The sequence below is a fragment of the Kogia breviceps genome, chromosome 12 (genome assembly GCF_026419965.1).
Source record: "Kogia breviceps isolate mKogBre1 chromosome 12, mKogBre1 haplotype 1, whole genome shotgun sequence".
In the NCBI taxonomy this organism is placed as follows: Eukaryota; Metazoa; Chordata; class Mammalia; order Artiodactyla; family Physeteridae; genus Kogia; species Kogia breviceps.
The window spans coordinates 35,434,728-35,459,248 of NC_081321.1; the positions used below are offsets into that span (position 1 = coordinate 35,434,728).

Here is a 24,521-nt window from a genome sequence, read left to right on the forward strand (position 1 = left end):
CTGAATCTTCACAACAACCCCACAGGGTACACGTTATTATCACTACTGTAATAATGATGATAAAACTGAAGCTGAAGGGGTAAATATTTTGCCCACTGTTTCCCGGATTATTTAAATAATAGAGCTGGGATTTGAATCCTGATCTGTCTGTCTCTACACACAATTAATCTGCCTCCTTGAATTTCCAAAAGCTTTAAATTGAGCACTTAATTTTTCTCTAGCTTTGATTAAAAACCATATTAACAAACTCAAAATTTGTAAAAATAAGTGATGAGTTTCTATGTTCTACGCTGTTCAGATAGCTTAGCTGACATTGCACTGCTTCAGCTGCTATTTTGGGAACATGGTTGCCTAGCAACGAGCATTATTAGGCTGAATGAACTTCCATATTATGTTTGTTACAATATAGTTAACATGCCATTCATATAGAAATATCTGAGGAAGAAGGTGGGCAAATTTAGTGCAGCATATTATAAAGCAGAAACTCTGCAATAAAGCACAACCAATAACCAATAAGGTGGATGCTTTTCTGTTTGGGATGCTTTAATTTCCAAATACTTCTCCCAGTCATCATATGTATTTAGAATCCAAAAGAGTTTGGGGTGATAACATGGAACTGAGGATGTTAAAACTTTAGAATTAAACCAGTTAAGAGGAGTACTGTTGGAGAGAATTATGTTTACTTTATAATGAGGAAAAAAATGCTCCACAAATATCAGATCCTATCCAGAATTCTCACAGCTACTTTCTTTTGGAACCAGACATAACTAAGGAGGATATGGCTAGCTCCATACAAAGCCATCACCATTAACAAAAAAAAAACAAAGCCATCACCACTAACCAAAAAAAAAAAAAAAAAAAAGAAAAATGGTGACTAATACTATCCTCTTATATGAAAGATAAATTAGTGGGGAAAATAAGTAAGCACAAAATACATAAGCCAGAGCATGAAGCAGAAACAATGCAAAGAGGGTCTTAATTCCTGTCAGCTAAATCATATCTCTTTTCCTTCAGCCTATTTATTAAAATATTTTCTTTACAGAAATAAGTAGTAAAATTAACTGCAAAATTCAATCAAATTTAGTTCATGATAAAAAGAGATTTGGACAAGATGAACGATAATGAAATGATTCATGTTTTGCAAGGCATCTAGTAATGCCCGGTGCATGACATAAAGCCAGTCCCCCCTGAGGACTTGAGAGGCAAGCTAAAACCACATTGAGGAAAATGCCCCTTTTAGTGCTGATGTGTTGTTAAAAAAAAATAGTGAGGAACAATAAATTATAATAAAGAGGAAAGGAGAAAGAGGAAATCATAAGTACAAGAAAGGTGATGTAGCAGATTTGGCACCTAAAATCCAGTCAGTGCCCTGGTATTTAAAAATTGTGATGCCTTGTATCAATTTCTCAATTTTCAGAAGTACAATTTTCTCCTCTGTGAAATGGGGATGATATTTCCTTCCTTGTGATATTCACAAGATTTTTTTGAAGCTAGAAAATCTTGATCAATGAAGTCACTATTGCACTTTACTGCTACTCAGTTTTTGAGTCTCCTGGGATGGGTATGGGCTAGTAGAAGAAGCTGGTAACTACATTATCTTCTAGGCAAGAATTTCTAAATGATTCTTAACCTGATAATTGTGCTATACAACCTGAAGAAGATTTTGAAAACCCATATAGTTTTTAGAAATCAATAAGAAAAACATCAACAACCAAAATAGATAAAAGGGTCAAAGGATACGAACACACAACTCACAAAAGGAAAAAAAAATACACACATGATAAAACAATGTTCATATTCATTGGTAATAAAAGACAACAAAAACGCCAAGATATATATATATTTAAATCTTAAAATTGATAGATAAAAGGGATAAAGTACCAGTGCAAAAGAGAGTTCAGGGAACCTTCTTGTATACTGCTGAGTGGGAATACAATTGGTGCAGACTTTCGAAGGACAATTTGATAATATACATCTGAAGTATTAAAATGCACAAAACTTAGGCCTAATGATTTCTTTTATAGAAATGTATCCTAAAGAAATTATTAAAGAGGCTTTCAAAAATTCCCACACCACATATTATCGGTAACAATGAAACTTTGGTAAGTACTTAAAATTTCAAACATATATGACTGACTAAATAAGTTAATCTATTTTGTAGAATGTTAAACAACCATTATAAATGCCCTGGAATATTATTGAGATGAGAAAATATTCATACCAAATTGATCATTTTAAAAGATTAAAAAACAATATTATAGTATGATTCCAATCTAATTTTAAAAGGTATACATGCGTTGCTTGCATAGATAAAGGACTATTTCTAAAATATTAACAGCAGTCTCCCTAGGAGATGGGATAGTGGGGGATTTTTATTTCCTTCCTCCTTTTGGGGGCTTTTCTGTATTTTTTTACTGGGCACATCTAATACTTCTGTATCAGAAAGAAAATAAAACATATATAAAAGAAAACATGTAGCAATATGAAAGCAGCAAAATTTAGGGTTTCATGTAAATGTGGTATATTTAAATTCACCAATGTTGAGCTTTTAACAACATGTGTGTTTGTTTTCTCTTGAATTTCAATATGGTTTCTATTGATAAATATTTTGGTGGACTGGTTCTGTTATGTGCATACGAGATTTTACAAAATTAAAAAGAAAATACCATACTTTAACAAATACAAGACTTTAAAAAAAGACTAGAAATATGGGTAAGAGTTTCTACTTGGAACAATATCAATGTAAAAAAGGACTAGAAACATGTGTAAGAGTTTCTACTTGGAACAATATCAATGAAATCACCAGGGAAAATCTAATCTAATCTAATCAGGGAAATGTTTGATATGATAAGACAAACTAGAAAGGAATAATAATAGAAGAACATTTGGGTTGAAAGTGCCTCAAATTTACATTTACTACTGTTAACAAAAAGATTCAGCTATTGATAGACTGTGAACACAGAAACCAGTGCAAGGATATTAACAACCTCATTCTATTCCTCTGCTGGGATAATCTTGGGATAACATATTCAGGTCATTATGTTGCAGTAAAAGAAAAAATACAGACAAAATAGGCTTGGTTTAGCAATAAACATGAGTGAGGAGCTAGTAGGACTGAGAGAGATGAGCTCATTGTGTGGCATGTAACTGAATTTAATTTTGTATAATAATCTGAGATAAATTCTGTGCAATGTAACTTAGAAATGAAAAAGTCATGGCAACCACCTACTAGTACTTTAGAAGGTATACACCAAACTTTTCCTCAAATAGAATCAGACAAGTATGGCAACTGGATATGACAAAGGAGAGAAGTATTGATTTAATAATTCAGTCTCAGCTTCCTGGTGACATATTTGCCCATCTTTCAAAGGCACTAATAAATTCCGTAGATACGCTATACCAGACAAAGTAAAGTATATACATGTACAACATTTCATATTCCCTAATATATTAATTTTTTATTCTGTAAAACTCTGACGTGATGTGCTTTGATGCTCATGGTAGCTAATCAACAAATATTTGTTGAATCAATTAATGGACCCAAATGTCTACTAATAGTCATTCATCAAGTACCTCCCAGGAACCGTTCTGGGTATCCAGTGATGAACGAAGCAGAAGTAGTAAACATTTTCCCTGCCTTTGTGGAGCTTACAGGAGCTGGAAAACAATAGGCAGTAAGTAAGAAAAGCACATATGGGAGGGTTTGTATATATTAAATTTTGAAGGAAACATAGGTGACATGATTGAGAACCACAGGGGATGGGGAAGAGGCTAATTAGATAAAGTGGACAAAGGAAGGTAATATTTAAGTTAAAACCTAAAGAATAGGGAGAGCAACTCTGCAAAAGGAAAAGGAGGAAAAGTGTTCCAAATAAAAGGGACAGAATATAGGAAATCTTTGAAGCAGAGATAGGTTTGGGATTTCTTCCAGGAAATAAGAAGAGGCCAATGAGACCAAACATGAGAAGCAAGGCAGAGTGGAATAAGACAAGGGAGAAGAGGTCAGGAGAAGCTGTATCATAGGTTTGTAAAGGGAGCCACTGAATGGCAATAAGTAATGGCATAACATAGTTCAATTTTTGCTTTTAAATTATTGCTCTGACTTCTGTATGAAAAACAGATTGGAGACAGTAAGAGCAAACATGAAAAACCAATATGGGGGTGACAATAGGGTGACTTAGACTTGTATAATGGGAGGGAGATGGAGACAAGGGTGTGGATTTGAGCTCTTATTTTGAAAACTAAAACAAAGACCATGTAAATGAATTGGATGTGGAGGGTGAGTGAGGAATCAGGGCAGCTTAGTTGCCCACTGCTTTAGCAAATGGGTGTTGGCTGAAGCAAAAATGAGTTAGATTGGGAAAGAAATGTTTTCTTATTCTGAATTCCAAATTTCTCCTTGAGTACAATAGTCTGTTTTATAGTTAAATAATAGTATACAATTTCATATTGTCTGGTTAACCATTATGTTGTTTTACAGTCATCCTTTTAAAAAAATTTTTATTGGAGTATAGTTGCTTTACAATATTGTGTTACTTTATACTGTACAGCAAAGTGAATCAGCTATACATATACATATATCCTCTCTTTTTTGGATTTCCTTCTCATTTAGGTCACCACAGATCACTCTACTCAGTGATTCTCATTAGTTATCTATTTTATACATTGTACCAATAGTGTATATATGTCAATCCTAATCTCCCAATTCATCTCCCCCCATCCTTTGGTATCCATATGTTTGTTCTCTACTTCTGTGTCTCTATTTCTGCTTTGTAAATAAGATCGTCTATACCACTTTTTGAGATTCCACATATCTGTGTTAATATATGATATTACAGTCATCCTTATAATACATTTATAAGGTGGGTATAATTTCTCCATTTTACCAAGAGAGAAAGAGTCTCAGAGAGGTATAGTAACTGTTGAGTTTTCCAGCTAATAAGTGATAAGTCCTTTCATACACCCCTCATTTCCTAATTTCTAGCCAATGTTTTTCCCCTCATTTCTTTTTTCCCTCATTTTGCATCCATTCTTATAATTTTGTACAAGCAAATGGCCATAGTACATTGCTTGTAACTCTGTTTAGCAATTAATTAATTTGTCTTTTATTAATTTTAGTTAACTGGCTAAATGAATATATTTCTATCTTATCTCATAGATTATAAAGTCCCCAAGGGATAGGTATAGGTATTATTTACATTTTTATCATCCAAAGCAACAAGCACATGTCTTCCAAATCACAGTTAATAAATATTTTTTTAAAATACTTATGCCAAGCACTGCAATATATATATATATAGTCTCTAATCCTCACATCAAGTGTAAGGTAAGTATTATTCTTTTCATTCCCATTTTATAGAAGAGGAAACAGAGGCACTGAGAGTTAAGTACTTGCTAAAGGTCATACAGATAAGCTGCATAAGAGAACTCAAACCCAGGTGATCTGGCTCCAGAGTGATGCTGTGTATAGTACTATACTGTCTGCTGAATATGAAATGAAGATTTCAACTAAGAGAAGAAGTCAGAGAAAAACTTGAATGAATGGAACTTAAAATCACTCTTGATCCACGCAGCCACTTTGATTACTAAATCAAAATACTACTGGGGCACAATTTTTGCCTCCCCGAGTGGCCCTATCACTTAAAAGCTTACAAATTTGGGATGGTACATAAACTTCTTTGGCTTCAGTTCCTTCATATGTAAAATGGGGCTGACAACAGTGCTGATCTAAAAGATGGTTAATAAGATTAAATGAAAAAATGCATATAAAGGGTTTAGCACTATATCCAGCATATGGTAAGCACAAATAAATGTTAGCGCTTGTTATTATTAGCACAATGTCTTATGTCTAAGTGCTCAATAATTAGTTGTCTAATGAATACCTGGCTTTATGAGTTCTGCTGGAGAGGACGTAACGAATTGTGACAGTGCACATCCATTCTAATCCTCTAGAAGGAATTTGAGCCTACTAGAAACCAAAGGCATTGAGGAAGATGCCAAGGAGTGGGTAGTAGGTACTTTATACAATGCTACCTGGGACTAGCTCTGATACAAAACCTAATGGCCATGAACTTGAGAATGGTGAGACTCAGAGACAAAATTCACGAATGCATGTTTGGCTCACATAGTTATACTCTGGGGACAGTTTTGCTTTCCTTAAAATGAAAGAAGAGACTAGCCAAATGTGCTTTCCTCTCCTTATTTAAATAGGATTCCTCCACTTAGAATAAATGAGAACTTGAGCAAGTTACTCAACCTCTATTCTCATCTATGAACAGGGATATCTCCTGCATGAGATTAAGTTAATTAAAATGTGGAAAGCATTCACAAGATGATAGCTATACATTCCATAGAAATGCTATCTAGCTCTAAGACCTATTCTTGAATTCTGTTGATAAAACTACTTCTGAAAACACCAAAATGCACTGATTGTGTGAATGCTTTAGCCAATCACTTGCTTGCTCTCGTTCTAATGGAGATAGGATACCAACTTTAATTAACTGATTCAAGAAATATTTATTAAATTCACCAAATTTTACTCTGTGGGTGTGGATATGAAAAAGACATAAAAGCCTGTCTTCAAATAACATGTATAATTTAACGGGGGAAGACAGATGTGTAAACAACTAATTACAGAAGTAAACAGATATAATTAAGAGCTAGAGAAATGCAGATGAAGAAATCTATTAAAATATCATACTGTGACTAAGAAGGTGAATACTAAATCCACTTGAACTTCATGCCATTAGCTGCTAAATTAACTCACACCTTCTAATGAGAAGACTCAAAGAAACTTCATTCAGGTGAGACCATGTTCACTGACTCACAGAAGGTGAGTTGCATTTCAGTAAGAAAAAGGGAAAGAAAGCGATTTTGGCCAGTAAAAACTACATCAGCAAAGACATTCTTCGAGAATGGTACAATAAAACCTGCCTCAATGGGATAAGCGGGGTCTAAAAATCTAATCGAGTAAGACAAAGGTAGCAATGAGGTTGATGGAAATATACTACCTTTATTTGGTTGCCCAATAATAATAATGTGTGATAATAATAATAATAATGTGTGATAATAATAATGTGTGATACCTTGCATGGTTGGAAGGGGAGCAGACACGTGCTGCTACTCCTGGTTCTCGGCAATTTAGCGGGTCACTTTTCTTGGCTGAGACTAGAAGGGAGCAGTGGAGTCCGCTGTGCAGGTCACTATGTTTGGGTGCAACCCTATTGTGCGTGGGAGGTGTGCAGAGCAGACAGGGATGGTTATAGGGCTAGACTCTGAGATTGACACATGTTGGGAGCATTGAAGCCTTCTCCTGCTGGAAGGCTTTGGAGCATGCTCTCTGCCGAATCCTTACAAAGTTAAATATGCTTTGAATTGAACCGCTGAAGTCTCAGATGATCATAAATCAGTAACTTCCTACTTCCTTTCTTCCTCCCAATACCCTAAAAAGCTAAGACCTTTGGTTCATCCAGGTGGAGAACGGGACTGGAGCCAATTACATCACAATCTGTATTATAGTGTAGTACCTTATCAAGTTTTGCATTACAGTGTGGTCCCTTATCAAGTTCTAAAGTGGTTTTGCAAAGCAGAAGAAGCCTGTGGCTTGTAGAAGGATATAGTTGGACATGAAGCTGGGAAGACAGACTGCTTTGCTAAGCTGTGTCAGTGTTACTCTCTGAACAATGAGAAGTCACTGAAGTTTCTAGAGGAGGAAATGACTCCACAGGATAGGAAGACAAAGCTGGTGACAAAGTTGAGGTAATAGTGGAGAAGCAAAGTATTACAGTGAGATAGCCAGTAGTACAACTAAAACGTCCAGGTGAAAAGCAATGCAGGTCTGAACTGAGATACTGACAGTGGGAATAATAACAATAACCATACCATGTTATGTTTTTTTGTTTTTCTTTGCGGTACGCGGGCCTCTCACTGTTGGGGCCCCTCCCGTTGCGGAGCACACACTCCGGACGCGCAGGTGCAGCGGCCATGGCTCACGGGCCCAGCCGCTCCGCGGCATGTGGGATCTTCCCGGAACGGGGCACGAACCCGTGTACCCTGCACCGGCAGGCGTACTCTCAACCACTGCGCCACCAGGGAATCCCCTCTGTGTTATGTTTTTATAATGCTTTGAAAGGTTTTCAGCCTTCTTTTAGTTATAGTCTTATCAGAGAACCCACATCAGCTGAGAAGCAAGGACAATATAGACTTCTCTGTCTCTGTCTCTCCTGTCCTCTCCACCCCTGCCCCACTCTTTGCCTATCCAGCACCTCAACTGCTTGTCTGTTTTGAAAACATATTCCTCTGTGTGAGTCAAGGTAGGAGGCAGAGCACCTCTCCCACCTTGGAAGCCAAAAGAAGGCAAGACATTTATCCCAGCCAGCCTCCTGTCACTTGGCAAATACATGGCCATGTGACATAAACTAAAACAACTACATGTCTCTGCCCAGGAAGTCTGAATGTAGAGTGAGTGGCTGGAAAGCAATGGGAGAATTAGCTTTCACGTTCAGTGCTGTGTGTCCCCAGCATCAGGGGTGACAACATCTTATAATTGCCCCATCCTGAGAAAACTGTCAGAGCTTCAAAGCCTCCAGAGGTGCCCTGGTCTCTGAACATTTTCCAGACTGCTTCTTAAGCTTTATATGTTTTCTCTGAGCCACTTACACTTTTCCAGGAAATCCCTTTAATCTTAAGATAGCCAGAGTTTTTCCTATTACTTGTGCCTAAGAGCGCTGACTACATACAAACAAATCATATTTTCCCTGTTTGGTGACAGGAAACTGAGATGCAGAAAGGCTGAGAGCTGCCTGTGGTCACAAGGACAGTTGGTAGGTAGCCACACAGGGCTCTCTGCCCCTCTGCTCTCTTAGTTGTTTATCATGGGACTCGTCAGATTCTACATAGAAATGTGGAGAGCTTTACTGCTGAAGGAGGGATATCACTAATCGTTATGCGTATAAAGAGAAGCCAAACAAAATCAAAAGTATAATTAATATCAACCAAGCTAAAGCCAACAGCCCCTGGCCCAGCTCCTCTAGCAAAGGACTTGCAAATGGTAACAGCCTCTTTCGCTGATTAACTCACAGTGAAATCCTGCAAACTGAATCTAGGTGTTATATTCCCTTAGATAATTACATTCATCTCCTTACAAGCCATTGACTGCTACCCCCTTTTGTAAAATATTACCTCTATCAGAGAATAGACTGGCCATTAGAAAATAAAACAACATTTATTATTCAGAACAGCTTCACTTCCATGGACCTTTTCTAGCTTATCAATAAATTTTTTGTGTTTTTTAGTTCTAAACAATTTGTTCTGTATAAACTTGGCAATGAACTCAATTTTTAGGAGTTTTAAAAATTGGCCAACACTACACTAGAATGGCATATATATTCTGCTTGTGATATTACTATTTAAGGTTATTTAATTTCACAACCAATACAGATGAATTCAAAATTTGCTGAAGTGTCTGATGGTTCTCCTGAGGTTTATTTCAATGTGACTTATAGATTTGGTAGGAACATGACTCATAACAAAGCCAAACCTTTGACATTATTTCTATATTAAAATCTCCATGGCTTAAGATGACCATACTTATTATCACTTTAATACTATAAATCATAGGTTGCAAATTGAAAATACTCTAATTCATGAGTCAGAGAGATACGGTAAGTGGACGAGGCAGACTAGCTATAGGAATTCTGAAAAGTCAAACAGTTTTCTTACTGGAACTGCTGAGTCTCAGGGGCTGGGAGATGAGGACTTGTGATGAACTAGGGAGACCCTCTTCCCCTAAGAGGGCTGCTACTATTCAGCTGCATTTGATAGTTGAGGTGCAGTGATGCAGACCGAGAATTAATGGGGAACAATCTGGAAATCTGGCTGGAATTCCAGATTTTCATAATGAATCTTTGACTGTTTAAATGTTCAATCATTAAGATGTCCCCAAAGCCGAATATATTGCCTCTGAGAGCCAATTTTGGTCACTGTCAGATATAGTCTTGCTGGCACGGAGCCTTCCTGAATGAAAGGTCATTCTCGACATCCCTGCATTCCATCCCGAAGACCTATGGTAGCAGCATTCCCCCAACAACTAAGTCTACACATGCATTTTTAAAAGAGTGTTTTCAAAGTTACTGTCTGCCAACTTTCTTCATATTATGAAGTTCAGAACCTTTTTAAAAGTAGGCAGATGGGAAATGTATTATGTCATCAATGGATTTACTGTGTTTGGGTAAATGTATAGTCTATTTCTGCCTAATTTTGTGTGTTTGTATCGACACATGTGTTTGTGTTCATTAGAAGCAGACTAGGAAAATGTTTTTAAAATAACGAGCACCCTAAACTTTTACACCAAAAACCAAATATGAAAAAAGCAGCTCAATCATTAAAGTGAGGAATTTGGACATAAATATGAACTGGATCCCTTCTCTACTTAATAGACTATCTTTCTAACTCTCCCCACAAACATCAGACTTGCTCCAGTATTACTGGAACTGAATTGTTGCTCCTCAACAATTAGAAAAGAGATGAGAACTGAGAATCAGTTTATAAATATAGTTTTGGACAATTCAACAGTATTAGCTAATAATAATAGTATATTAGCTTTCTATTATCACCATAACAAATTACTCTCAACTCAATGGCCTGAAATGACATAAATTCATTATCTTACAGTTCTATAGGTCAGAAGTCCAACCAAGCTAAAATCAAGATGTCCAGAGGGCTGCATTCTTTTCTGGAGACTGTTGATTTTTCCAGCTTCTTCAGGTTGTTCCTCTAGCGGCTATTCCAGTCCAGGGCCCCCCCTTCATGTTCAAAGCCAATAATGTTGCAACTCTCTGACCATTCTTCCATAGTCACATTTCCCTCTGACAACAGCCGGGAAAAGTTCTTCTCTTTAATGAACTCATGTGATTAGATTTGAGCCCACCCAGATGATCCAGGAGAGTCTCCTCGTGCCCACCCAGATGATCCAGGAGAGTCTCCTCGTTTCAAGGTCTTTAACCTTAATCAGATATGCAAAGTCCCTCTTGCCATGTAAGGAAACATATTTAAAGGTTCTGCGGATGAGGAAGTGGACATCTTTGGAGGGACATTATTCTGTTTACCACAACTGGTAAAGATAATAACTATCACTTCTAAATGCTTACTATGTCTCAGCTGTCATGCTGATGACTTTGCATGCTTTGTCTCACAAGAGGGAGGGGCTATGGGGATATATGTATACATAGAGCTGATTCACTTTGTTTTACAGCAGCAACTAACACAACATTGTAAAGCAATTATACTCCAATAAAGATGTTAAAAATAAATAAATAAAAATAAAAACAACGTATAAAGTGTGTAATATTATTGCATTTTAAAGATGAAGAAACAGAGGCTGAGGTTAGATAAATTGCCCAAGATCACAGCTAGTAGACAGCAGAACAAAGATTCAAATCCAAGAAGCCTGAATGAGCTAGTATCCGTACACTAAAACACCACAAAATATTCATGGAGAAGAGGGGCCCAGAGAGGCGATTAAGATTTGATTTGGACCAACTAAAGAGAGAAGCTCTATGGAACTCTTAGCCATTTCCTGTCTTTTTTGTTGTTTGCTGTTGTTGCATTTCCTAACATTTAATGGATATGTATGTGCAAATCTATTGTATAAAAATGCCTCAGGTAGTGACTTAATGGTTATGATTTTGTTCTAGAAAAATTCTAAATTCGGTTCTCATTAGGACACACTGAAATTATTCTTTCATGGGGTTCCAAGAACACCGACAAAGCATTCTATCTTCTTTGAAATGAAATATCCTATCACCTTGATTCTAGCTCTGCATTGATTGTTGGAAGTATCACCAGTTTAATAATCAACTTTTCAGCAAAAAAGAAAAGTAACATAAAACAAAAACAAAGCAAAACATGGACACTTCAACATGCACATCTCAGAAGGTGCACAGACTGAGTGAAATGTTTTAGAAACCATAAAATGTTATCTTAGAATTTCCACAGGGGTTTCTGGCTTTTATCTCTTAACAATTCCATTCACACTAAACTTGCTATTATACAACAACCCATACGTTTGTACCTACTCTTCCTTCTTCCTGAAATGCCTTCTCTCACTTCTTCCTCTCCTGAAATGTCTGTTCATCCTTAAAAACCTCAATTTAAATGTCACTCAGTGATGCCTGCCCAAAAGTGGGCTTAAACCAGATTACTCACTGCCTCTTCTGGGGTGGCCACAGCTCTCTGCACATTCCTTCGTTACAGAATGTACCACAATGTACAGTAATGATTTATTTATACCACCTCCATGTAATAAATTGGACAATAACCCTACTATGCACCCAGATCAAAGCTCTGGTGTCAAGAAAAGTGAAAGAAATGTGTGACATATCATGAATTTTTCACAATCACTCACACCCAGTTCTTACACAATGAATTTTTACTACTCTTTCATTACTCTTAACCTGGTGCTCTTTATCAGCACTTAGCTGAAGCAGGTTAGTTAACTACTGATAATATTTAATGTCTGTAGTAGGCAGCCTTTAAGATGGTTCCCAGTGATCTCCACCTCATGATAGACATGCCTTTGTGTAATCCCCCTCTTTAGTATGGGCTGGACCTAAAAGTGATTTTCTTCTAACCAATACACTACAGCAAAGGCAATAGGATGTCATTTCTGTGGTTAGGTTACAAAGGATGTTGGTTCCGTCCTGCTAGCAGGCTCTCTCTCTGACTGGCTTTGATGAAGCGAGCTGTCATGTTGGAAAGGCCCACATGGCAAGGAGCTGAGGGCAATCAACAATCAACAGCCAGTAAGGAACTGAATCCACCGACAACTACAAAGGTAAGGTTAGAGAAAAACCCTTCCCCAGCCCTGGTGGACACCTTGATTGTACCCTTCTGAGAGACCCTGAAGGAGAGGACCCAGCTATTCTATGCCCAGACACCTGACCTACAGGCTGTGAGACAATAGACGCATGCTGTTTTAAGCTGTTTAATTTGGGGGTTATTTGTTATGCGGTAGTAGATAACTAACACAATGTTAGTCCCTCTGATAAAAGAACTTAGTTTAAGCAATCTCTTATGTGGTATCAGAAGTTATCTGAAGAAAGTACCAATCACTGAAATACGTGGCAACAGAGAGACTAGTGAAAGCACTATCCAAACAACGAGTGAGGCTCTGCCATTCCCCAGCAGAGGCACACAGGAGAGAGGGAGCTCTGGATTTGAGAGAAGAAACTCACCCTCTGAGCCCAAACCCATGACTTGAATGTGACACTGCAAAGGCACCTTGGGCTGGGGAGAAAAGGGGAACACCGAGACACGGTGATGTCACCAGGTAGATACACATCCACTCCAAGATTAGATCAGCAGTAGAGCCAGACGATGAACTCTGTTGCATGGAGCACACAGAGAAGAGGCACAAGGAAAGCCAAACATCCATTCCGGCTAACATGTCAAAGCCAACAATAAAGGAAGAAAGTGAAAGGCTTCTATAAACCTCAACTTCAATAATCCTGTCCTCCACAGGTGTCTGTTGCTACGACACCGCTATTATTACATTCCTGGCATGTATAATCTTTTTATTTCCCTATGTGAGTTTTCAGCTCTGTGCTCTTCACATAAAAATCTCATAATAAAACTCAAACCCATTTGGGACAAAGGTGAATTAGAGTTTACCAACCAAGTCAAAGCAAGTGAGGCTGCCTAATGAGGCAGCTCCCATCATCTCAGTGCTCAGATGAGCTTTCAGAGGCAAGCTTGTGTGGACACACACCACCAGGTGCTTGGATCAAACCACGGCCGGGCTGGAGGTCAGACATGGATACGAGGGCTGCACTGAGATGCTGCATAAAGGCTTTGACAAGCCTGGAAACTGCTACGTGGGTGCTGGTGTGTGACCCCCACTCACTGACAGATTCAGATAGCACAGGCTCTTTTCCAAGCTTTTCATCTTGTAAAAGGCAATTCGGCTCCCTGAGCCTTTGAGCCTGTTCCATTTTGAGCTGACTGCTAATTGTATGCGTGCATATATGTGTTTCAGCAAAGAGATAAGCACATTGCCTTGGCCTCCACACTCACTGTGCAGACGAGTCTCACTTCTGTTCTCTGCAAGTTTTCCAAACATGGTCTGAAGTTTTCTAAACATTAACCCTTTCTGGTAACCACAGTACACATTCTTCTAGAGAGGTTTCCTTGATTATGTTTGTTTAAAACTGCTTTTCATTATTAATCCTTTGAGTCCTAAGGCTTGGTATTTTAATTTGCTTTTGTGATCATGTTTAGATGTTCAAGTTACTCAATAATAACTACACAGCATAATAATATATAGCAAACTACAGGAGATGAAAGACACAGCTTTTAGCATTAGAGGCCCTATTTAAAACCCCAAATCTGACTTTTCATATTTTATGAAATATGCCACAATTGTATCATATTTTGTAATGCTGATTCCAGAAAAAGAAAATTTGGAGTGATTGCTCATAAAAATGCAAAAGTCTTTCCCAACTGTCATGGCAACTAGTGGCCAGATGGTAGGATTGTCTGATTGCTGATTGTGATTCTTTAGAAAAGAAATCCACATAGAAGCAGCCAGGCTCATAAAATCTGCCCTGCTTGAGAACTGACCAGACTCACTAATTCTTTAGAGGCCACAGATTCTACTCTGGGTAGATTAGTGTCCACAGTAGGACCTGGATGCTGATATCTAGCTCCAAGCCTCCCCATCTAACACTCATTCTCAAGAATAGTAGGAACCTCCCTGATCCCAGGAATTACAACAAATTCTCCTATGGAAGGATTTTTTCTAACTTCCAGAGAGAGTGCTATTCCATTACGCTGAGGTTTCTCTTTCTTTTTTAAGCCCCTATTCACAGGTACATAATAAGTCAGTTGACTAAATAAAAACACATTGAATCCATGGCTCCAGCAAGTCTATCTATTTATAATAATAATAATACAAATAACTCCATTGAAAAGTAACCAGAGAGAAGTGCCCAGTTGAAAAAAATCCTAGGGAAAGAAGACATTTCCTCAAGAGGATCACTTCTCTAATCACAATAGAAACAACAACAATAACTGTAGCTAATGTTTATTAAAGATTTCTTCTGTGCTAGGCATTTTACTAAAGATAAAGAGCCAAGGCTTTTTATAACTAAAATGACTTTGTTTATTTAGGAGTTTTGTGAGTGCTGATATGCATATTTTCACTTACTCTTCTTTACCATTGTTCTCTCTGGTCTGTGCCTCTCCTGGCCCCCTATCCTCTCTGCCGTTGTTCACAATATTCTTACTTCCTTCACTATTTATATACCAGTAATTATCAGGGTACACACACAATGAATTATCTACCTTCTTCCGTACTTGTGATTTTGATAAACCCACCAAGAGCTATTTTTAAACAGTTGATAATAAAGTTATTGTACATCTATACAATAAATTATCAGCTTCAATTTCAATTCTTTTTGGCAGACTGCAGAATGAAAAAGAATAATGTTACGCTGCCTTTCCAAAATGTCATCTCTTTAAGCACTTTAAGCAAATTACCTTTTCTAGCATTAATTAATAGGGAACTTCAAAGAAACACACAAAAAGAAGACAGCTATTTGAGAAAAGGCCATGCATGGGTTACAACAGACTTAAAATCTTTGCTCTGGTTGCCCAGTAGTAAATCCTCTGCAACCTTCTGTGCATGTCAATAGCATCCAAAACTCTTGAAAATGCTAGAAAACCAACAGTAATAAAGCCCAACAAATAGGACGGTAACGATGATTTTTTTTAAGTCAGTATTGACCTTGTTAGAGAAAAAGAAGTAACTACAATGAGATCATAAAATGTAAGTGCTAGGAGTTTTCGATGCTGTAAAAAGTTAAGTACTTTAAGAAGTAAAACTCCTTGGGGAACACCAGAGGAGGCTCTTTGTTTAACAACAAAAATCAAGTATCCAGAAGAATTTCTTGTGCTCAGATACTTTATGGACCTTCTGTGATATGTGACATGGACCAAAGCCTACATTAGAAGCTCTGGAAAAACGGAAGCAGTCAGGGTCAGTGGAAAGCATACTGGGGAGGCATCAGGATAGTGTAATTTGAGAGGCCCTAAAAAATCCCCTCTGCTACCTCTGTGAGGTCTGCGATTTTTCCACCTGTTAAGCTAAGAACAGGTTTTTGGGTTTTTTAAAATTTATTTTATTGACGTATAATTGACTTACAATGTTGTGTTAATTTCTGATGTACAGCAAAGTTATTCAGTTATCTATCTATCTATCTATCTATACATTCTTTTTCATATTCTTTTCCATCCTGGTTTATTGCAGGATATTGAATATAGTTCCCTGTGCTATATAGTAGGACATTGTTGTTTGTCCATTCTATATATAATAGTTCACATCTGCTAACCCCTAACTCCCAATCCATCCCTCCTCCACCTCCCTTTCCCGCTGGCAACCACAAGTCTGTTCTCTATGTCTGCGAGTCTTAAGAACAGGTTTTTGATAAGAGAAAGGAGAGGAAAGAATTTGGGGGAGAGTGGGCCTTACTGAGAAGGGGTCCCTTTTGTGGCCAAAGGCCAATAGAAGGACACTGGGTACCTCAAAAACCGAAAGAAGACATCACTATACAAGGCCTAAAAGAAACCTGGAGAGGAAAAGTGAAATTAAAAAGAAAGTGTGGGCTTCCCTGGTGGCGCAGTGGTTGAGAGTCCGCCTGCCGATGCAGGGGACACGGGTTCGTACCCCGGTTCGGGAAGATCCCACATGCCGCGGAGCGGCTGGGCCCATGAGCCATGGCCGCTGAGCCTGCGCATCCGGAGCCTGTGCTCCGCAACGGGAGAGGCCACAACAGTGAGAGGCCCGCGTACCGCACAAAAAAAAAGAAAAAAAAAAGGAAAGAAAGTGTACATCCTACAGTTTTGAGTGGGTGACCCTAACTTCTCAACCTTGGCACCACTGACATTTTGGGTCATATAATTCTTTATTATGGGGGGCTGTCTTATACTGGATGTCCTGTGCAGGATAAAGATTAATGACTCAGTTGGAAAGTAATCAGAGAAAAGCTCCCAGTTGAAAGGGTTCCAGAAGAATAAGACATTTCCTTAAGGGGATAGCTAGTCTAACAATATTATAGGATGTTTAGTATGTCTCTGGCTTCTACCTATCAAATGCCAGTAGCAACCCCCTTTCCCCACAGTGTGTCCAGACATTGTCAAATAACGTCTGGCAGGTAGGAAAACAAAATCGCCCCTGTTGGACAAAACCACTGCCCTAAAGGATGAATTTTCTCCCTAAGTTGGACAAGACCTTTTCCATTCCTTGGTGGTAGACTGGTCCACCCTTCCCATTCTCCTGTTCCCACTCTAAAAAACTACACAAAAGTGGGAAGATTACAAGCTCATCAACACAAAAAGAGAATGAGAACTATGTTTTTTAGTTGTAATACTCAAAGCACAGAGATGTATCGGGAAGATCGGAAATGTATGCCTTTTCCTTCAGAATATTTTTATCCTTTGATAATTCCAAAATTCTTGATCCCATCTTTATTTCCAGAGCTATCTTATTCTTTGTCCATCACACAAGACTAGTTTCAAGATGAGCTGTCTAGTAAGACTCAGAAAGAACTGCCCAATTTAATCAGTGCTTATGTGAGTGAACCAAGAAAGGCATTAGTCTAAATAATAAAGACACTTTGTTATTCATGAAAATTAAGTTATTTTTGTAATCAGAGAGATGGAAGAATGGGCTTCTAACATCTTGGCTCATATAAACCAAACCCTTTTCCTTCCCTTCCCTCTGCCTTTTCTATCTTTTCTTTCCTCCCTTCCTTCCTCCTCCACTCCCTCTCTGCCTCCCTCCCTTCCTTCCTTTCTCTTTTCCTGTAGGTATAACCATGCTTTCCTCTAGAATAGGACAGGATGTGAGAAGGACAGAGATTATGAAGTATTAACTAGAAAAAAAAACCACCATCACTGGAAGGAAAATTATATTAATGAGTTCAGAAGAATATAAAGTGTTGCATCAATACTTTATCAAGAGTATAAACTACGCAAATGGTGCAACTGAGTCATCAGTGAAACTGCATAATAGAGTCAGAGGCCCAGAAAATGGCAATTTCTATTTTTTCTGTGGAGCACAGGCTCCGGACGCGCAGGCTCAACGGCCATGGCTCACGGGCCCAGCTCCGCGGCATGCGGGATCTTCCCGGACCGGGGCACGAACCCGTGTCCCCTGCATCGGCAGGCGGACTCTCAACCACTGCACCACCAGGGAAGCCCTCTACTGACTTCTGATTTAGGATTATTACTATACGATCTGTAGGGGAAAAATTCCTCTTGGAGTTGAAGCTAATGAAGTGAAACTGCAGGAACGCAGTTTAACTACTGAATATTATAAATGGAATAACGCAGTTCTAGATAAAATATGAATCTTTTCCCCTTATTTTTGTGTGGTTGCAAATTAAACCAACGGTGACTAATGTAAGAGCTAAGAATAAAAAGTCTTATCCTCTGGCCCCCTTCTGCTTCTCACTAACTGTATGACCATAGGTAAGGCAATTAATCTCTCTGAGCCTCAATTTCCTCATTTGTAGAAGTTAGGAAATTGGATTAGATTTTCTGTAAGAATTCTTCCATCTCCAAAATTTTCTCATCATGGGAAAAATATAACTCAAATTATCTAGAAGTGAAAGAAAAAAAAAATTGTGCAATTCTACCAGCTGTGGAAGGTGATTACTCTATAGCATATATAATTTCTATGCCAGACTACAGGGTTATAAAAGCAAAAACAGGCTTCTTTTACTGATCAAAGCTCTTGACTATAAAGTAACATGTATTGCCTTGGAGTCTTCCTTAAATTAGATTGCCCATGATTAATTTTCAGATGAGGTAAAAGCACATCTGAGAGTCCGCTGGGTATGGTGTTGACAATGTCACTTGTTACGCTATGGCTGGGTGCTCTTCAGTAGCAAAGAGGGGCAGGGACGCAGAAGCAAAACAAATTCAGAACTTCACGAGCTCAGTCACAAACATCAGATAATGGCTCTGCAGTGGTGTTTTGACATTTATTCTGGAAGGCCTACTCCTGCAAGTATGTGAATGTCTGTTTGTAAACTTCAGAGAAAATAAATCCCAATCTTTACTAGGGATATAAAGTCCTACTCTGGTCTTATGAGAGCTCTTGAAAAGGTACTGCCTAGATGCCTTCAGCCATAAGGCAAACCCACATCATAGAGGAGTCAAGCCTTCTTCAAGCCTTCTGTTCAGATGCTAAAGCTAAACGGTAGAGGAAAAGATTCAAAGAGGAAAAATTTAAACATTCACTGCCTTTACAGGAGCCCTAAATATATGCTGAGCCTGCATGGTTTAGCATAAAATGTTGTCAAAGATCACCTGACTCTGGAGGACAAAGTAAAATCCACTCATATTCCCAAGAAAATCCAACTTTTATGTATGGATGGAAATTCTCAAATTTGCAGACCTACTCATAGTAGGCAGAAAATTTCAGGGCAAGAAAGTCTCTCCTCTTTTTTTTTTTTTTTTTTTTTTTGCGGGTCTCTCACTGTTGCGGCCTCTCCTGCTGCAGAGCACAGGCTCCGGATGCTCAGGCCCAGTGGCCATGGCTCACGGGCCCAGCCGCTCCGTGGCATGTGGGATCCTCCCAGACCGGGGTATGAACCCGTGTTCCCTGCATCGGCAGACGGACTCAACCACTGCGCCACCAGGGAAGCCCAGTCTCTCTTCTTTAAATGGAAGCATAGAAATAGTGGTGCTAGCTGGAAATGCTGGTGCATCATTAAGGAAACACATTCCATCATCTGCCAGATCATGAAATTCCTGGCTCTGGCTCCTTAGGCAAAAAATCATGGCCTGAACAGCTTTTCTCCTAAGATGATTTTGGTTTTCCTTGGTATTCCTACAAAGGGACACTTCAGTTTTATCATTAGATACTTTGAAATCTTAAGGGGAAATTCTCCGTAAGTAGTACAAAAAAAAAAACACACACACAAAAAAAAAACCCAAAACACCCCAGCAATTTGTGGAATTTTATTTGGAAAGAAAATACACTGGGAGAGGTAAAGCCAAAGCAGAAGATGCTACGTAAGGGATGACAGCTGAACTAGTCCTTGGATTTACAGCCAACAGACAGGCTCAGGATGTAAATGAACCTCTTGAAAATACCCTCCCCCAAGAAACACTCCTCATTCAACACTAGGTCAAATCTTGTGTTGTGTACTCTTCCGTACTTGTCTCTAACACTTTTGGAGATTGTAAGAAAAACAAAAAGAATCACTAGGAAGTACAAAAATACACAAAGCTTTTTAAGTCTCTAATGCCGAAGAATTAGCAGACTCCTTGAAAATTGCCAGCACTCTTATTTTTAATGAGTACATCTCGAAATATCACTCAAGTAGCTTTATCTTAGTTTTTTTGTTTTGTTCTGTTAACCATTACATTGGAATGCAGATTTATTGATAGTAGCAATATTACGGCAAACTGTTTATTTTATTCTTCATGTATTCATTAAGACTTGTTCTTTTATATTCCTTTTTTTATGTTGAAAAATATCTCCACAGTGCTCTGTCAGGATACTTTGCCACTCAGTGTGATTCTATCTTTTTCTAAAGAAAAAGTGCAGACTTGTTCCCATAATGTGGAAATGCTTAGGATGAACTGACAAAAAAGCAAGAATCTGTAAATCCATTGGCAACTCTATGTTAAATATATTTTCTACCTTCAGAATATCTTTGGTTATTCTCCACAGACTGAGAAGGCAATTCTCATTACATTTTCTTTGCATCATTCTGTTTTTATATAAATGCTACACTTGAATTTAGAGGAAGGACAGTCCCTTTGCTCTAATAAACAGGATATCAAGCATAGACAGTCCCCACTTAGAATGGTTCGACTTGTGACTTTTCAGCTTCATGATGGCACAAAAGTGATAAACATTCTGTAGTAAATGTACTTCGAATTCTGAATTTTGATCTTTTTTCCAGGCTAGTGATACGCAGTATGATACCTCCTTCCGATGTTGGGCAGCGGCAGCGAACCAAGTGTAAACAACTGATACACTTAGAACCATTCTGTTTTTCACTTTCGCTACAGTATTCAATAAATTACATGAGGTATTCAACACATTATTATAAAATAGGTTTTGTGTTAGTTGAGTTTTTCCAACTGTAGGCTAATGTGAGTGTCCTGAGCACTTTTTGTTTGTTTGTTTGTTTGTTTGTTTGTTTTTGCGGTACTTGGGCCTCTCGCTGTTGCGGCCTCTCCCGTTGCGGAGCACAGGCTCCGGACGCGCAGGCGCAGCGGCCACGGCTCACGGGCCCAGCCGCTCCGCGGCATGTGGGATCCTCCTGGACCAGGGCACGAACCCGCATCCCCTGCCTCAGCAGGCGGACTCCCAACCACTGCGCCACCAGGGAAGCCCCTGAGCACTTTTAACGTAGGCTAGGCTAAGCTATGATGTTTGGTAGGCTAGGTGCATTAAATGCATTTTCAACTTATATTTTCAACTTATGATGGGGACATAAGAGTAAAAATGACAAGATAACACTTTAGGTGCTCTCCAGTTTTATGATTTTACATGTTTTTCTAAAATATGGTATGTATATGTTTCTTCTATTTAAAAAAAAAAAGCCAAAAGAATGTTTTATTTCACACCCACATTTCTTCAATCCCCATAGGCTGCAAGCTATGCTGTTAGCACCACTTTCTTTCATATTCTATAGAATATGCAGTGAATCGGTTGTCTTATCCTAGGACCAACTTCAGACATTACTAACACTCAAGATATCCCTGAGGAGGACTCTGGATGCTACTGATGGGAGTGATATTTTATAGCACAAACATCAGCAAAACTTCTTTGATGTAGATACTCCACTGTACTCCCCAGAGGCATGAAGAAGCTTTTCCCATTTCCTAGCACTCCACGGATCTGTTTCTGAAAACATTACATTATTTATGTCATTATTCCTCTATTCAAAAGTCAACTGTCATGTAAAGGAAATATTATTTAAGGGTGTTTCTCAGATTTGCCATAGAATTCACACAAGTTTTGGGTATAAATACTATGTAAGTATAAAATTGGTAAAATATTGATTTTGTTCCTCAGTTTATCTTTACATTTCTAATAGGAATTTCTTATCCAGAGCAAGGAACTAGCCCTTTCCTTAGAACAGATTCAGAGTTAACTACCAAATCAAGAAGATATGCTTTTGCATATAACTTGTTTTGTTGTAAGGGGGTATTTATGGCACACTTCTCCACACACACTTAGAGTTAAAAGGAAGTTTTAAAAGTAATTTAAGGCACAGAAAGATTTTACTTCACAAGTAGTCACTGTTTACCTGTGCATGAATAGTCATCAATTCTGATGTATCCAGTTTTACAGATGCACATGAAGGAACCTGGGGTGTTGACACACATCGTGTTCTCACGGCAGTAATGGCGCCCTTCAGCACACTCATCAACGTCTGTGAAGAAAAAGTAGAGGTCAATAGTGGCCAGTATTCTAGAGTTTCTCTATAATTTTCTTTGGTGGGGAGAGGGCAAAAGTTACTAACTGAAAAGCATTTTTTAAATGTATTCAAAGTATCTCCTTTAGTAGAAACCTTTCATGTTCAAATGACAGAAATTATAACACTTCTTCCTAAAAGCTCTTGCTGGAGTTTCAAAGATGTCTTTATATTTCAACTTGCATCATTCTAAAATACATCTGAAAATATTCAGTCCATTCATCTATCTTAGATAGAATGTTTGATAAAATGAGTCAGAAAGTAGAGACTGGGCTGCCTTACAGTCTTGGACGTTTCAATCACTGAGCCGACCACCTATTATTTTCTGATTCACTAGCTATTCTGTACACTTGGGGAGACCCTGCAAGAGGTAAATAGAATACTCAATATACACCAGAACTTGAAAAACTTCACTTAAAGATATGAAACAAATAACATGTAGTTTATTAGAGATACGAGTAGAGATATAGCTATACCAGTAAGTGTTGAACAGAGATGAAATTACAATCTAGAGCCTGATAGAAATGAGAAGCTGTAAAATAGCAAAACAAGATATCATACTGAAGAGCTTCCACAGTAATTCACAAACCAAGTTTTGAGTGTAGAGACTTGCAAATGCTAAGCCATAATAAGCACTAGTACTAATTGGGAAGAGTATGAATTTTAACAATAAAACTGTCCCCATTTTATAGCCCCTCTCTGCCTGAAACATAAAGCATTTTACAGGTATTTTATCATTATGTTATACTTTTTATTAAGGGCCTTAATGCATTGACCAGGCAAGGTGCTTCTCCTCCAGAAGTCTGCTTTCTCAAATCATTGTGGTAAATCCACAAAGTAGCATTGACCTCATTTGTAACTATTAAAAGAAAGGGATCAATTACAGGAGATAGCCAGGTGACCCAATACTACAAAAGTCATGCCATTCATATAAACTCAACTATGTTCTCAGTCCTGACAGTGTCAAAAGAAATAGCTGACACAGTCTCTCGGGGGGCTATACTTTAGAGCTAGAGGGTTCTTGGCAATCATCCGGCTAACTACTTATTTTACGGATCAAAACACTGAGATTTAGAGAGACTCAATTTTCCATTCAACTTCTAAATGAAAGTCAACACAGTAAATTACAAACATCTTAGCATACAGAGCCCCTCCCAGTTTGACCATTACTTTCTGGCTTTATATTCTATGATCTCACTTCCTCTTCCCTCTCAGTGTTCTGGCCACACTGAGCTTCTGGTCATTTCTTGAATGGGCCACACTCTTTCTTACTTATGTGCTTTTGCATATGCTGTTCTCTCTTCTCCTTCTCTCCCTATCACCACCTACAGTGGATCTTGTCTACCAGTAGATTCACCCTTCAAGAATCTGTTTAAATGTCTCTCTGAGAAAACTCCCCTAATGAAGTAAAATTCTCCCTATGCTGTGCTCCCTTGCAACTTTGTAAATGTTTCCATTATAGATATATCCATTGTACCTTTATTAATTTTTGTAAGTTTCTTTTTCCAGTAAGTCAAATATACCCTTGAAGGGTAGGGATCATCTAGTTGTGTTTCTTAATTCTGGCTACACATTATATTCATGTGAGATGCTTTTAAAAAACATTAGTTTTTGCGCCAACTCCCCAAATCCCACTACAAATTCTTATTTAATTATCTGTGGTACAACACAGACATAATATTATTTTTAATATTCTCTGTGAAGAGTCTAATGCAGGGGTCAGCAAAAATGTTCAACAAAGAGCCAGACAGTAAATATTTTAGGCTTTGGGGAGCCATACGTTCTCCATTGCAACTACTTAACTCTTGTTGTAGCATGAAGGCAACCATAGACAATATGTAAATGAATGAGTCTGACGATGTTCCAATAAAGCTTTATTTACAAAATAAGAAGATGAATCAGATTTAGCCTACAGGCCATAGTTTGATGACCCCTTGTCTAATGCATAATCAGAGTTAAGAATCACTCAGAAGGACCGAAATGGAGGAGTAGGAGGACGTGAGGCTCACCTTCCCCCAACAT

General features: G+C 38.3%; 1 protein-coding gene across 4 annotated transcripts in view; it reads right to left on the bottom strand.

The window, feature by feature from the left end:
• NELL2 (neural EGFL like 2) overlaps positions 1-24,521 on the bottom strand; it is a 443,340-nt gene that overhangs the window by 147,987 nt on the left and 270,832 nt on the right. For all 4 annotated transcript variants that reach the window (XM_067009131.1, XM_067009130.1, XM_059081587.2 and 1 more), the window contains exon 14: positions 22,332-22,457. In XM_067009131.1, the coding sequence (XP_066865232.1) occupies positions 22,332-22,457 (126 nt within the window). The remainder of the gene's footprint in view (positions 1-22,331; positions 22,458-24,521) is intronic.